The sequence below is a fragment of the Bombus vosnesenskii genome, unplaced genomic scaffold (assembly GCF_011952255.1).
Source record: "Bombus vosnesenskii isolate JDL3184/JDL3185 unplaced genomic scaffold, Bvos_JDL3184-5_v1.1 scf7180000013352, whole genome shotgun sequence".
NCBI classification, from domain to species: domain Eukaryota; kingdom Metazoa; phylum Arthropoda; class Insecta; order Hymenoptera; family Apidae; genus Bombus; species Bombus vosnesenskii.
This window is the reverse complement of record NW_022882988.1, coordinates 3799666-3816187: the sequence shown is the minus strand read 5'-3', so window position 1 is coordinate 3816187 and position 16522 is coordinate 3799666. Positions and strand designations below refer to the sequence as shown.

Genomic DNA, 16522 nt, shown 5'->3' with positions numbered 1-16522 from the left:
TCGCGTGTCTCGTTTTTTAAGACCATTGCGCGTTGTACATTGATGGGTAAAAATGAAGAATAAAAAAGAGGAAAACAAGCGAGTTAAAAAAAAAAAAAGAAGAGAAAATATGGTTAGTCGATGGCTGTATTCGCCCTATGAATGTTCATCCGTCTAGTCTAAATTCTGTCGAAAAATATCCGGTCGCTTTGCGTCGCTATTCTAAACCATCTGTTACATAGATTCCGAGGCCGTTCGATTTTCGGAGACACAGAGTCTAGCGATGCGGTTGCGGTTTTCGCATATTTTCCATAAATGCCTCGTTTCTGGTCCCAGCGCGCAAGTTATGGCTGATATAAATCGGAGCCGCGTCGCGTTCGTCGGCTTTACGAGACGTCGAAAACCAAACGAAAAATAACTGTTTTCAATAATCGACAGAAGCTTTGACGCTTTCTTTCTTATTATATATAATGGAACGTACAGTTGATCGCATACCTAAGTATTCGTCCACCTAGCACACCCAGTGTACACACATATAGGTAAATGGATTTACTGGCTCACGAAATTGTTTCAACACCTACTATAAAAATCTTTCTATCAAATTTGAAAATTACAAGATACTTATTGCAAACTTATATTCAATAAAAATAAGCGTTGACCATAAGGTGGCCACTGAATATCGAGGTTTAATTAATTAATTAATGCAATGGATAAATCACTGCTTAAATATTTTTGTCATCTCTGCGAAATATACATTGTACTAAATAGCTTTGTAATTTCTATATATATTAATAAAATTTATATCAAATTTTATACGTATGTGCATGAAATTGAAATCAAAAGCACTGAAATTATTCTTCTATTACTACGGAAAGAGTGATATTCCTTTTATAACTGTTATGTAATGACAAAATATTGTATGACATGTCATAATGTGTTGAAAAAGTCGACTACGATAGATGGACGAATACTTATGCATGATCGTAAAAAAAAAAAAAAAAAGGAAGAAAACAAGAACAGAAAATAAGAAATGAATGTGGATATGAACTATAGATATAAAGGAGAATCTCAATGGCAAAATTACTTTGACAACGCCCTCGTCGGGTACATATTGCACCCTCTGTGACACTATGCTCGGTGACGCCCGGATGTAGATATTCGCGTAGCCCGTCAGCTCCGGAAAACCCGGTACGTGTGCCTTGCAAAAGTACCGTCCGGCTGTCTCGTGGTTCACCACCACGCTGATGTTCGGCGTACTAGCGACCTGTCGCTCCGAGTCCTCGTGGTACCAACGGATCTCCGGTGTTGGGTTTCCGTCGACGTCGCACTGCAAGATCTCCGTCGCGCCGTACTGCGTCTCCACGGAGATTGGCTGGTGCCGGAACTGTGGCCCGTCTGTGAAATTTAATTTTCACCTCGTACAATTTTTCTAAATTGATATGTCAGGGAGCGAAAGAAAAGAATTTCTTTTCTCTCCTTCTAAACTGTTGTGATATCATATACGTATAATATTCGCAAACCGGCCGAATGTACCGAATGAAACGCGCAACGGTCAAAGATCTCTCGTGCGACTGAAGTAATATTATTAGCGAAATGTTACAATTTCACACGTGAAGCCGTTAGCAGTGTTAATAACGATACAGATAATTACGATACAAATGGTAATGAAAGAAATGAAATTTTACAGGTATTTGATTATTTTTAATTTTACAAGTTATACGATTATTCCACATAATAAAGAATTATGAAATCGTAAAAGGGAAACTTATAACTTGTAACTCTTCAATTTATTAATATTGTTATTTGATAAATTATTGTGCAAGAGAATTCTGATCGTACCTAGCTTCTATCACGCGTCGTTCGTTGTATCGTGTTTTACAGTACAAAGCTTTTAACGCAAAACAAGTCACGAAACGCGAATTTGGTTGGTCTGATCTTTTGAAGGAGGCGATGTTCACACAGCGAAGAGGAGATCCATAAATCGAGAATACGATCCGTGAAGAACTACCTCCGAAAATATGACGGCAAATTTTCTCCTAAGAAGTCCAATTTATTCTCGGCCTCGGCTTTTGACAAGCGTTATCCCGAATTTCGCTGATGCCCGCCAACCGGATCCCGACTAAATAACACGACGAAACGACGTCGAAGCACCCTTCCGGATGAACGAATGGGATAAAGAGAGGCCGAGTCAGCGAATACTAAACGCGTGCTTTCTTTCGTATGGGGCAAATACACGAAACGAAATTCTTCATACGAATCGTCAGCGTGATACGACTCGAAAATTATTCCTATTTCCCTTTCTGCCTTGATGTACATTTCACCTCGTTTGCATACTCACACGTGATATCCAGAGTCTCGGTGTCCTCGCTCTTCCCGACATCGTTGTGAACCTCGCACTTTACAATCGCGTCGTGGAGATCGCGGGTTGCGTTGTGGATGATCATCTCCGTGGTGTAGTCGCCGATCACCTTTTTCTCGTTGATGAACCACCTAACGAGTAAAAAGGATAGACCCTTGATGAACGTGTAATTGCTGTATAATTTGCAGGCGGCAGCTTCGCAAAAAGCTGCTGCTACCGGTCGATCGACGCGACGAAAAAGTCTCAAGGAATAATTATGCATTTTTGAAAATTCTTCGCTGCTTCTTTCGATCTTCCTCTTCTTCTATCTCCTCCAATCTATTCTACAATTCGTTTTTCTTACCACGATCGTCTTTCGTTCTATAATACTCGAGCACGATTCTCCTCGTTCATTTTTCAGATTCGATCGATAGGAGTTTTCGGTCGGACCACAAAGGACGAAGGAAAAGCGAGAACGATAACCCCCGTCGAATTAGTGGCGAGTCCTTTAGAAACGATCTTCGTCGAGAGATCGTGGTTTACGGCCGTTCTTCGGCCGCAAGATTTATCTCGTTCGCCGGTACAATCGATGAAAAGAGCGACGAGGATTGGTCCGGATGGCAATAAAAGCGGGGGAGAGGCGGTCTCTTTCAACCGGTCAAATCGCGTGCTCATATACGTTAGCAAAGAACCGAAGAAACTGAATGAAACGATCACGAAACTTTCGTGGCTCGTGTATCCTAGGAAGGATGCCTTTTTCTCGCACCTTTCGTAGTAGGTCACGTTCTAGCACCATCCAAGTCCCGTCGCTAATAGCACTCGGGTCCCTCGGCGTGACTCTTTACCTGGCTTTTATTATTTTCGCGAAATTACACGTCGTAGAAACTTCCGCCGTAAACGTCTTAAACAGTTGCTCGGAGATTCTAGCCGGCTTTTACGGTTTCGATTTCACACGAACCCGAGTAAATCGATGTTTCGTCAAGGGCTATACCTTAAATGAAACCATGTAAAAGTTTCTCGTCTATTTTCCTGTCACTGCTCGATTATTCCCGAATCGCACGTATACGAAAGTAAAGCCATTCACATTGGACAGTATGGTTTCGCTTTCGTTTCGCGATCTGTGTTTTATCGGACTCGCTAGACAAACGGCACAACTGATATACGTCGACGTATACAAACTCGCGTCTACTCGTATGCGCTCACATAGAGAGATCGCTAGGACAGCGAAACAGACAACAAGGCAACGCGTAACGCAACGTACGTTCTACCGGTCAACATTGTCCTAAACTTTGCATTGTCCTCTCTTTGAAAGGAGTATCAATTATTTGCTTTCTACGAGCCACGACCGATTGCTTGCTAATTCTCCTTTTGTCTTCGTGTGTGCTGGTCCACTTCGTTCTTTGATAAACCAATGCTTCTCCCTTTCATCCGTCTCCTTCTGTTATCGTTAAAAATCCACGAATTAAGCATTTCCTAACTTAGCGAATAGTACAGTAGAATGATTTGTGTCGCCTAATCTTCGGTATCTTAAAATTCTATCTTGAACATTGCACATTTTTGAGTATTATGAGACACCGTTAGTCCTTAATAGAGAAACGAAAGGATGAGAAAATTTCGCTAGTATAGTTCGTGGTTCGTTATTGGAAAATTTATACGGATAGAGTATATATCGATGTTCTGTTGAAAGGTAATTGATATACTTGGAACTTTGAACGAATGACAAGTCCAATGGTTGTTGCTTCTACGATGCTGTTACAACCCTGTTCCATATTCCACTTGCTATTACGCCCATATTCTATTTGAAAACTAGAACAAATTGAAACTATGTTTCGTGTAATAATTTGAAATTGTGTTTTTGATGAAAGGATTGTTTGAAACTATATTAAATTCTGAAATTTATAATAAAATATATATTAAAATATGATATATATAAGTAATATTCAAATAGAAGCTAAAACGTATATCATTCAAGTCCTATGTATCAGTAACCAGATAATAGAAAACCTGAAATCTGTCGTTCAGAAATAACAATTATTTTAATGATATGGCGTAGTTGAAGCCCTTGATCCCTAAGTACACTCGACATTCGAAGCAACGATGTTCTTTTTATAATGAACGTGCTAGAATTGGAGTAGCATGATCTATCAAGGAAGGAACGCTTGTATTCCCAGGCCGTCTACGCTCGTCATGTACCGGTCTATCGTCGACGGACATGCAACCATGAAACCATCTACATCGACATCTGGCCACATGCAGCAACAACGCTCCAAATTCGACGAGCGCTCTTGTAGCGGGTATCGATCATCGAAGGATATCGTTTGCGTCTCTTGCCAAATGGGAGGGATATACGTAGAGGAAGGGTGCATGAAAGCAGCGAGGTAGTCGCGTTACTCGCGCGTTTCCCACTCACCTGTACTCGACATTCGGTGGATTCGCCTCGGCGCGACATTTGAAACGGAGCTCGCTACCCTCCACGATGCGGCCATTCTTGCCCAAGCCCGACCGGATTCTCAGAGACACTTTCGGCGCGTAGCGTACCTGAAACACGAGATACGAGGCGTTCGATATGGATACGCGTCGAATGCGATTCAGAGGGGGAGAAGAGAGATGCTTGAAATGTCACGCGAGCCGATGCTCAAATTTTCATGACCATCGTCGTCGCGTCGATCGATCGGCTCTCCGGTTCGCGTCGGCTCGCGTGACACTCTCGAATACCACAAGCCGCCGTTGCACTTTATTTTCTGTCGTCGGACGTAATTTCTCGGCAATTAATATCGCGCGTTGACAAGTCGGTAAGTAAATGATGTAGCAACCACGCAACGTATCATCGTTTGGTAGCCCGTATACCAGTCATGTCCGAAGCTGTGCAGCTCGCGCGACACACAGGGAGAGTTACGACCTCGTCATCGTGAATCATTAACATCGTCGCGAAAAGTAGCGAAACGATCTTCTCTTTGTCGGCGTCACTTGATTCTCTTTCCCTTCTGGTAGGTAGCCTGGCGAAACGAAAACCGCAGAGCTTCCATTGTTCGGAGGAAGAAAGCAGAAACCCGGGCCAGCAGGGGGCCAGAGCTTATCCTCTCTGTGTCGGATAGCGATTACGCCACAGACCAGTTTTCGGGACGCGACATTAATTATTCTTTAGCTCGTTACCGCGTTTCTGGCCGGGTTCACGCGCTGCTGCTATGTTAACCTGGTTTCTCTTTTTTAAAAATGGATTGTCAGAAAAAAGTGCGCGTAAGCTAACCGCCCCAAAACTATCAAAGCCGACGTTTCAATGGTGTTTGATGGCCCAATTTTCCGCAGTCCCTTTCTCTCGTTTTCACTTACCTCGACGCGCAGTTTCGCATTCTGCGGCGTGCGGTCGGCCGCGTTCTGACTTTGGCACGTGAACGTCGTGTTGTCGTGGTCCTTTCGCGGCATTACCCTCAGGATGGATTTCACCGTGTACAAGGGGCCGTCGTCGAATAATTCTTTCGTCGTTTTGATGCCTCTGTGCAGCACGTTCCCCAGCCCGTCGATCCATGTGATCTGTAATTAAACGGCGATTAATTGGATCGGGGATGAAATTTCGATGTGGGCGATCAGTGTTTTAGTGTTTCGCCAATTCTACTCGAATGGTGGGCGGCAGATGCAACAGCGAATGAATAATAGGAAACCTATTAATCTGATATCGAGGTTGGTTATCTAATCCGATTAACGAGCTAAGAAGGCAGCTGCGCGGAACAGGAAGCTGAAAAGTTCGAGTTGCCAGATTGTTTATTTTTCGAGAATTCGTTCTTCCGAAGTGTGTTTTCCAGACAATGTGATGTCACGGAACTTGAACTTAGAAATGCATGAGAGATTTTGCCAATTTCACTCGTACCTAAAGCGGTACGCAATTATTCACACGTTAATACGTTTTACAGTTTTACCGTGATTATCTCGTGTGTATGTCTCTGCTTAAATTCAACTTAATCGAAAGTCGAAGAACTTTATCAACGATATACAAGGTATTTTTCAATTGGGAGTGGAACCGGGAAGAGGGTAATTTTAAATGAAAAAGTAAGTTGCAAGTATAGCGTATTCGCGTATGATTAATTTCATTGCTTTGTAACGAAGGAAATTTAATTTCACAAATATTTCAAGGGAATTGTACGTTCAGCCGAATGGAAATAGTTTCAACAGTCTGTAAAGTAATAAAATTTATTTTTTAATCTCCTGCATCATCGTCTGCTCTTTGATATCAAAACGTACAATGAGATATGTTATCACTGTTATCAAACGAATATTCCGAATCAATTGCCTACCACGAAAACAAAGACTCGGGTATACGAAAAATATTTTATTCCGCGTTTTCGATTTGTCTTTGCCTGCAAAATCACCCTGTATAATATTCAGCCAGTTTAAAGCGTGCCCTATATCAATCGCAACAGTGCTCTCCCGAAAAATGATAGTTCGTTGTTTTAAACTGCCACAAACTGCCAACTCATTCGTCTTCCCTAACGAATACCAGTTACCACCTACTTTGCCGCGCTCTCGATCATTAATTTAAAAGCAGTTGGCTCGTTTCAGCAAGAGATCCGTCGGATTTTCCGAGTGCAGCTTATCGACCGAACAGAGGAAGAATGCGTCAGAAGTCGAGGTTGAACACAGTCAAGGGGGATGAGAGAGAACCGGGATGGACCGAGCATATCGGAAGTTATTTCATTATAACGGATTCCGTCATATATTTTATTCAATAATTCGGCTACGATCGATCCTCTTGATCGGGTTTCTAACGGGCCAGCAAGTAGTTCGGATCCCTCGGCTTGCACGTAGCTTCCGGCAACCGCGAGCTTCATCTGCGGCTCTCGCTTTCCAAACTTTCGAATTTTCTTCGGAATTAATTCAGCCTGCAGCCGACTTGATTGAAAATCCCTTCTCGTCCCGAGCCGATCCACCAGATGTATATATATATATATGCATAGCACCGTGACACTTTTCTTTTGTTTTTTTCTTTCATCCTTAGTCGACTGGTTTTCCTGGAAACACGCGCGAATCTCGTTGTTGGAACGATTCCGCGAAACGACGATGATATCGTTTCTCCGATATCACGCCCGGAATGCCTAAGTTCGTAGCGGCGATTCCAGCGAGCGGAGATCGATCTAATCGGTTCTAATTAGAAATCTCGTGCCGCTGGGGCAACCTGGCTCGACACCGATACCGATATTTCCGATCAGAAACGCTACTCCGCAGTTTCGTGTAATCGACGCTAATCTGGGATTTCGTGGCTGGATTTCTATCTTCTAGTTAGTATTCTTGGTGTTACGCTATGTACGCTATGTATAGGAGGTTATATGTAGATAATAATGTTATACTACTTCTTATGGTACAGACGAACGACAAAATTTCTTTTGCATTTTTTAATGGAAGATTAATATCCTATCAAGAGCGTAGTTATTAGTAGACTGCAAATATCATTAAATTCTGATGGATATAAGTAAAGAAGTTAGATAGAGATTTACGTTACTTGCTACGAGTATTTTGAATATTTTATATATTTTTGCATATTATGCGCAACCTGTGCGTTTTTGCACCTTTAATATTTCTATAAATACTCGGGAAATAAACTCTCGCAGTCTGGCTATTAGCAACGTTAAGAAGCGCCGCTGGATTATTGTTACCAGAAGCCGTTTATTTTTGTTAAAAAGTTATGAATATCCCGATAAGAAGAAAAAAAAATGAACTGATGCCTCTAGGAAAAATAGAGTGGAAACAGATAGCTTTTCCCTGTATATAAGAAATATAAATTATTCCTTCTTTAAAAGCCTTGAAGTATTCTCCATATTGGAAGGGTTAAGTTGCCATAATCTGTATTGCATTTCAGTGTTTAATAATTTGTACGTAGTAAAAAGTATGGTCTACTTTCCTAATTTGTCCAAAGTGTAATATACTTGACAGCAGATAAAATTTAAATATAGCGGTAATATCTTAAAAGATCAACGATGCTGGTGTGATGTTATTTCCACCAGATCGTAGATAAAGAAGCGAATATAATACGATTACGCGACCCATTTGCACGAAACTGAAACTGTTGCACGAATTCTTCGTAGGTAAACTTTCATCATCACCGCCAGCGAGTAATTTGTAATTAACTAGGGGCGCGATTAAAACGCTACGAAATCGGGAAGAAAATCGGCCGACGCGTCGGCTCCAGCCGATTTCAAACGAAACCGCGGAAACAACGAACTGCATGCAATCTAGCACGAAACTTCTACGATCGAGCCACTGTTCGACTAGCCAGATAATGAAAGTGTATTCGTCAGAGTACGAATCGCCGAAAAAAAATCTCACTAGTGCCTTTTTGACGAACATCGATGCACACTTTCCCTACGGCTCTTCTATTATTCCTCTAGGCAATACGATGATATACGGCTAACCGCGTCTATGTATCGATGCGTGTTGGCGTATGCACCTCTACGTACGGGAAGCAAGCACTGCTCTGCCGTAGCTGCACCGACGCGAATCGATCGTATCGTCTATAATTAGGCATGCTGCATCAATGCTCCTGTACTCTCATATCACTTGGAGTTACGATTCGCTTTGCTCGAATATTATTTACGATACCTGGCGCGATAGCGCGGAACCAGCCGCGTTGTTACAGCGCGTTATAATTTTAATAAACGTGGCGCAATTACGACGGAAGGGTCGCGGACAGGGAGAAAGAATGAGGAAAGAACCGAGCTATGGAAGAAAACGAGAGGAAAAAGAAATAATGATGCAAGATCTTCAGCACTGGATGGACGGTCTTTGAAATTTCTTTCGTCGCTCGATGAATATTCGATGAGCAGGTTCCACCTCTTGGCAACGAACTTTTCTTGCATCTTCACCTCGGAAAATATACGTTCTTCTCTTCGTGCCCTTACGTACGACTTCTTTGAGAACGGTCGCCGACTTAATTCCAGCTGCGTCGGCGATTGTGGCACTGGCCATCCCATCCGATGAATCTTCCTTCTCGAGCGAACAATAACAGTAGAAAATGTCGCGGGGAAAAAATTAAAGGATGCTTCTTATTCCTATTTTGTGACGTAAATTGTTAAAGAAAGCGCGCAATCAAGATGATTTCTCCGGTGATTTCTTAATATTTCCGCCGAGACTCGTTTAACGCTACTTTTCTCGACGACTGCGACGAAAATGACGATTACGAGTTCGCGGATAAATTCATTTGGTTCGTTTTAATTAGAAAATTTTCAGAATCCACGAATCCAGATTTCTGTGGTACACCTCCGTTTCTCATCAATGCGTTTCGAATTGCCGCGCGTATTTCATTTACGGCTGCAGTGAACGAAAGATGATCGACATTCGCGGGTACGTTGGTATTATGATTATAAGCGTTAATGGATCAGTCACACCCTAAATAAATGCTCCGTGAACCAGCCGCGTTCCGTTCACCTATTCTTCCGTTCAGCGATTTTTTACGACCTAAATAACGATGTGAACGCGACAGCCTGAACGCGATCTTCCCTTTTTGTAAAACCGTGCCTCCGTAACCTTGGCTCCGTTCGTTTATTTCCAGACTAGCCTCCCCTAACGCCCTTATATTTTTATAAATCCACGTAAGCGGTTAATTCCGTCTAATGTTTCCGCGCAGGTTCGTTAAAGGATACTTCATACGCTTTTATAGAAATACTTAAGAACCAGAAAAGAGAACGCGGAGGATGGTTCCGCGGAGAGTTGAGTTGCTTTTACTTTCGAATATTTGTACAGTACTTGCCATTTAAAAATAGTTTCAGAGGTTGAAAGAGAGGAATTTGTATCACGAAATTCCGCTTATTAAAAAATTTTAATCAAATACATAAGTTTAAGGGTAGTTAGTTTCTAGATGAATATCGACGATAGAATTTAGAAAAGCAATTTCTTGTCTAACTTTTGACAAAAAAGGTGACAAGATTTATGAGGTAATTTGACGAGAAAGAGATGAACTCGCTAGATCGTTGTTATAAATATAACAGTTTCTTTTAGGAAATCCTTTAAACAATTAATTCTAGACATGTAATTCTGGTCAAAATGTTACTAAATATATACATAAAAGAATTTAGAAGCTATAAGGAGAACAAAAGTTAAAACCGTAAGTGAATTATTTCAAATGCTGAATAATGGAGCGACGGACTGTACAAAATAGGTTTATCGAAACATTATTTGGCAAGAAAGTTTTACAATATCGACTATTCTGAATAAATCGATATCCTTTTAACAAATTACCGATGACATTTTCAGCTCAAACTCTATTCCAGAACTAGCGATAGATTTAAAATAGCAGCATGTATCTTTATACTTATTATTATTATTATTCATAGAGGATAATCGAAAACGTTTGCACTATACCGTATATCCGAGATTGTAAAAGAAATGGACACTTGTGACTTCGGTTACGATTAGAGCGGCTTTGTGTAATTTATATCTGGAAATTCGTGTGAATTAATCTACAAACTTTACGAAACACTGTCTCTCATTCGGACAATTTGTCACAAAAGCTACAAGCTCGCAATGAACGATATCATATTCATTAGTCGCTAACCTCGCCTCCGTGAGAGTCATCGAAATAGCAACGTCACGTGTATCCCTGCGGAGCCAAGTCGTTCGTCTTTATCACGACGCCTTTATCGATGTTAATTGGGAAACCAAAGCGAGAGATAGCGCGATCCCGTCATCAATTCAACGTCTCCTAGAAGAACTCTTTTTTGTTCGGCGACCTTTTATTCGAACGAACCTTCTCTGGCATTCAACGTGAACGGTAATTAAATAGAGCCGATAGAGAAAAGCAACGATTGACAAGGAAAAACAAGGCTCGTACGATCTCGACCCGTTCAACGTGGCTTCTAGTTAGTTCATGACGTTGTTTATTCGCAAATACCCACGGGAAATTATTAGCTAGCCGTTCGACAGTCGAACGAAAATGACCCTAGTTTCTGTACAAGTCGCGACGGCGTACACTGACGTTGATGAATAATTCGAAAGTTGTTTCTATTGATAAATAGAACCGACAAGATCCGTTGGAAAGCTGGAAATATCCGTTCAAATTACGAGAGACGAAATCGAATCGGACGGATAGCTGGAAACATCAACGACGATCCTCTTCATCCTCTGTCCCCACCAGCCTCAGACGGCTTTGCGTTTAATTGCACCCCGCCGAGTAATTTGATCGAATAAATTGGCTTCGCGTCTCTTCCTAACGAGCAGCTTTCTACTTCAACAGTTGGCGAATTAGAACTTTCGGCTAGCGTGCTTGTTTTTGGGCACCCGACAGATCGACCCAGCTGTCGGAACGTCACGTCGCGAGTTTTATGGAAATGCGTGCGCTCTCGCGGCTTGTCGCTAGAATTTTCCTGTTCTCTACACTCCCCCTCTAATGACACACCTACATCTACATAGTTGTGTGTAGACTTCGAAACTAATCGTCAACATTTTCTCTCTCCTATAATAGAAACTTTGCACGATTGTTCATTGTCCGTGACTCGGCTTCAAGTGTTAGGAGCGCGAGCTTGAAATTAGAATGTGAAAGAAAAGTTTATGAACACGTATACGATGCGAACAACGAAGATTATACAATAGAGAAAGAAAGAATGGATGAATATTAGAATATACAACGGTACATGAAAGTATTTGAACATTCGTTCAAACTTTGCAACAGATATCATTAATTTTATGTACATTTTATATCGTAATCATGATAGTCATGCCTCATTATGGTTCGTGAAACTTAAAAAAGTTTCGCACAACATACATAATACACTCATAAAAATTTCCCACGTTAAGTGTTCGAGGAGTTTCGCAAGCCACTGTATAGTATAGAAGATATTAGGTTGTCCGAAAAGTGTTTTTCTTTTACAGACACGTCTTTTAAAACGATGCATCTTTATACAAACATGAAACTTAATATGTCGAACGTTGTAATCTTTATCCTGATAGAACAATTTTGATCATACGTAATTCGATAAAATAATATAAAATGGACAAATGTTGTGCATCCATTATTTCTTTATAAAACGAAAGAAACTTTTCGGACGACCTAACGTTTATCTGAGTTATTTTTTCTTCCATGTATGTCGCATCGTATCGTTCGAGCTGGCTGTATTTTTACTCTAAAGTTAAAACCCTACTAAAAATACGACAAGAAAAAATTCCAAAGCTGTATAGTCGAGCCTCATTAAGCAGACGTAGACTGGTCGAAAAAGGTATTCGTAGTAACGAACGAACAAAATTCATCGGGTTTCATTAGATACGAATCGAGTCGCGCGCGACAAACCCGTAAAGCAGCCAGCTGGCCGGCAAAAACGACTGTTTGCCCTCCTAATGAAATTAATTATCTAGCCTGGCGTCATCGAGCGACATACGCGTGTTACACCGTTATAATTGCCGGTGCTCGTCTCGACGGGTCTCGTGTAACTGTTTTCAGCCGTGAAAGGAAAGCAAGCGTGTGGGTGTGCGCTTGACATTAGCAGACGGCGAATGGAAACGGTTTCTCCCATAAATTCAGAGAGTCTTCCTTCGTGGTAAAAGCCGTAGCAAGAACTTCTTTCCCAACACGGTACACGAATTGTCCGTATAGTCAACGAGCCTCGGCTTCGCGTTGGAACGTGTCGCGCAACGAGTACACGTTGAACTTACGCGACAGTTTGCCGAACGTCAGCCGATATTCCAGGCACTACGTTTCTCCGGATATTTCAAGTTTATTATAAAAATGCATTACGCTTTACGGAGGATAAGTCAGAGAAAAAAATTCACGCGTTTTCCTATCAAAGTGCGAGTGTCAGTCTGTTATCTGTAATCTCTTCCCTTCCTTTCTTCTTTTTATATTTTATTATAATCTGGTGTTTGCTCTTTATTAAATGGAATGACTTCTATCGCTGATTATGGATGTGTGCAAGTAAGAAGCTTTCTCTTAACGTTGATACGTATTACTGGCCAAGAATATAGCATCGCTTGATCAATTGCATCTGTCGCTACTTTTGTTATTAATTTCGTCTTTTTATTCGATTTCCGACTTGGATTTTTGACAAGAACGTTCTCTATGATACTAAGACACTAGGCGAATTTCTTTTTAATTTTTGGATCGTACGGAACACGTAGTCATTTGAAATCAGCTAATAGCGTATTTCGTATTCAAAGTACGTTTCGTTCATTCGTCAACAATATATCTCAGAGAGAAGGCACGAGTTACTTCTCTTACAGGTGCTACAGCCGTTCGTAAAAGCAGTAAGTCACTTTAAATATTCTATGATATTCCAACCACGATTGTTAGCTGCTACGAAACCCACTAAATATCCCAAGCACCTAACGTAGCCCGACATTTCCATCGTGGCGTTACGCATAAAACGCTCGTAGTAATAGCGGCGAACAAATATCGCGTTCATTTCATTGGGTGCAATTGGCTCGTATCCAGAGGTCGAACGAATCGTGCTCGTCCAACTCCAACAAGGGTGGCTAATTTTTATCGGGCCTTTCGTTCTCGAGACTGGGATTCTTTCTAATGAAACCTCCGCCTTTGGTCCCTTATGAATGTATGCAGGAGCTACCGGGATGTTTTTCTTTCCTTAAATTCGTCCTATTTGCATAGGTTGGGAATAAGAAGGGGCGAAAGGTCGGCGGAAAACGTTTTCCTTTGATCTTGTACCCCATCCCGCTGGCCATAATAGAATTAAGAACGCGACAGCGATATTAAAATTTTGTTTCGAGAGAAACTTGGCGATGCTTCTCGCGGCAAGTTTCCGCAACAATATGAAAGAAATTCACGGAACTGAGAGAAGTTACGAGGAAATGAAAGAGAAGAGGCGGCTGCCTTTCGCGAGAGGGTGGAACGAAGAGAAAGATCGGGGTTGGTCGGCCGTGTTCGAGAGCGCCAACGGCGTCGATGGAAAAATCACGGAAGCCTCGCGATAATTGAAACTGCACCGGAATCACGGCGAGTCGATGCAACGGCTAAAATACGAGAGAGCAGCTGCTTAATATTAACTTTTGAATTACACGACAAAGACGAGCGGCAATCCTGTGCTCTCGAGGGTCAGAGGGTCCGGCTGATTTATTCACCCACTGAAAATTCATGAATTCATACAACGACCAAATAGGGACGCGTTCTAATCCTATATTTCGCTCTAACGGCTAATTAACGGGCGCGCGATGCTTAACTTCAAGAACGATCGCAGCAAATACAGTTCATCGACTAGTTTTTTGTTTTGTTTGGTAACACAGAAATTGAAAAAGAAAAGAAGAAATTCATGGAAATCGGGTCGGTGAAATTCGTGGAACTTTTGCATTTAACATTGAAACCGTAACATCCGCCCCTCTAAAATTCTTTAACATAATGAAACGTTTATCGAAAAATCTGCATCCGGCTTGAAAAAATACACGAGTGCCGGTATTTCGTTGAAAGGTAAATCACGAGCGGGTTTTCCGTTAAATCAGTTACTCGATCCGGAAGATCCGGTATTGCAGAGAGGAAACTCAAAAATCTTCGTATTGGAATCGAAACTTTTTATTACGAATGTTTAAGTTCAAAGACTATTCGACATGTGCCATTTATTCACGTACACAACCTGCGGTTATAATTGCTGCGATTCATTTTACGAAGATTACATTTTATTACGACTAGCCAGATACAATGAATTTGTATCGTTTGTAGAATATGAGATTGTATCGTATTTACACACGATATGGTTATACCAAGCCGATGATTTTGCAAGGCACCTACAAAATTATATCTTTCTAGATATCTGTAAAACGACTGCTCCGACTAAATAACTCGAGTCGTTTCAGACTCGTTAGAAACCGGTTATTTTTAATTACCTCCATGATTTTGATAAATCAGCCTCCTGTCGTATTTCTTTCCTCCTTTGTTTTGCTTTTTCGCGAATATCTTTGCCGTAACGAGACGTTACAACGTGGTCAAGTAAAAATAATTCACGAGACCGTTCGAGCGATAGCAGGCAAATCATTGGAGGATATCGGCGATATCTCTGGCTCGCTGGTAATCGATACAGACGCTGTTAGTCGTAACAAACGTTATTTGTAATCGCGATTGTTCAACCACGGCAGAATAAATGCCACTTTTCGTTTCTCTCGTTCTCCTTCGCAATAGCTTTTCCCGCAATTTTTGATTATACGCGTAATTCATCGGATATACGCCATTCTAACGGTAACCGCGACAATTGTAGTCCTCGTTTCACCAAGTTCCGGCGCCATCGACGAGCAGACGGCTATGATGGCGTCGCAGTTCCGACGCGTTTCTCCACGCTACTTTAACAGAGAGGAAAATTTGAGATAATTTGTCCCGATGCACAACGAAAAGTATTTTATGCTTTTTTTTTTTTTAAGGAAAAGAAAAATGAGCACGAGCAGACTGCATCAACGAGTCGGATTATCTTAGGGATCAATCCACCTGCGTTTGTGTACCACCGCGAAGCTTTCAGCGGTCGAACAATAGCCGGAATTTTTGCAGAGATTTTTCACGATTATTTTCTACGCTGCGCCGCGCCGTACCGCCGAGGACCGCGCGTCATTGATGAATTACAATGGATCGGAATGCATCACTCTGTCGTCGATTAAATTCCCTCGCTTTGCCTTTTATCCTTCCATCGTGATTTTTTCTGCTTTACTTTTCGCTTGTTGTTATCGGAGAAAGAGAATGGAATCGAGAGTTCGGATATGTAGAAGCTATTCCTTTTTTTTTTTTTTTTTTTGTATAACGCAAACCAGAGAATAACTATCTTTCCACGTGTGTTACCGTATGTTGGGCAATGATATTTTTTTCACCTCGCGGCGTGAAGCCGATTTTGAAGAGGGGACGGTGAATAAAATCACTGTTTCCGGACCGACTGCAATGGATCATTCGCTGTACGATCCATCCTCCATGTTGCAACATGTTTTCCTTGTTTTTTTCGACTAAACTAAATAACGTTCAATCGCGTGACACGCTACTATAAAAGAACAGAACCGTCCGTATGAAAATTAATCACTGAATAATCTGTGATTTAAACTAGGTAAGGTATCTATTAGGAAATCCGTGCGCAATAACTCTTTCTTATTGAAACGAATGAAAACAAGAAAATTATCTTTCCAGCTAACATTTCACTATTGGAAACGGTACTACTACCATACGCGAACAACACCTACTATATACATAGCCGTGTAACAGATCCACGAACCGCAAGTTCAATCGCTTTCTCAATTTACATGTTACCGGTATAA

At 41.4% G+C, this 16522-nt stretch overlaps 1 protein-coding gene across 5 annotated transcripts in view; it reads right to left on the bottom strand.

Moving 5' to 3' along the window:
* LOC117236710 (irregular chiasm C-roughest protein-like) overlaps positions 1-16522 on the bottom strand; it is a 155996-nt gene that overhangs the window by 12473 nt on the left and 127001 nt on the right. For all 5 annotated transcript variants that reach the window (XM_033499898.1, XM_033499899.1, XM_033499901.1 and 2 more), the window contains exons 4-7: positions 5648-5848; positions 4728-4855; positions 2318-2469; positions 1064-1374 (exon numbers count right to left, since the gene is read on the bottom strand). In XM_033499898.1, coding sequence (XP_033355789.1) covers positions 1064-1374; positions 2318-2469; positions 4728-4855; positions 5648-5848 — 792 coding nt within the window. The remainder of the gene's footprint in view (positions 1-1063; positions 1375-2317; positions 2470-4727; positions 4856-5647; positions 5849-16522) is intronic.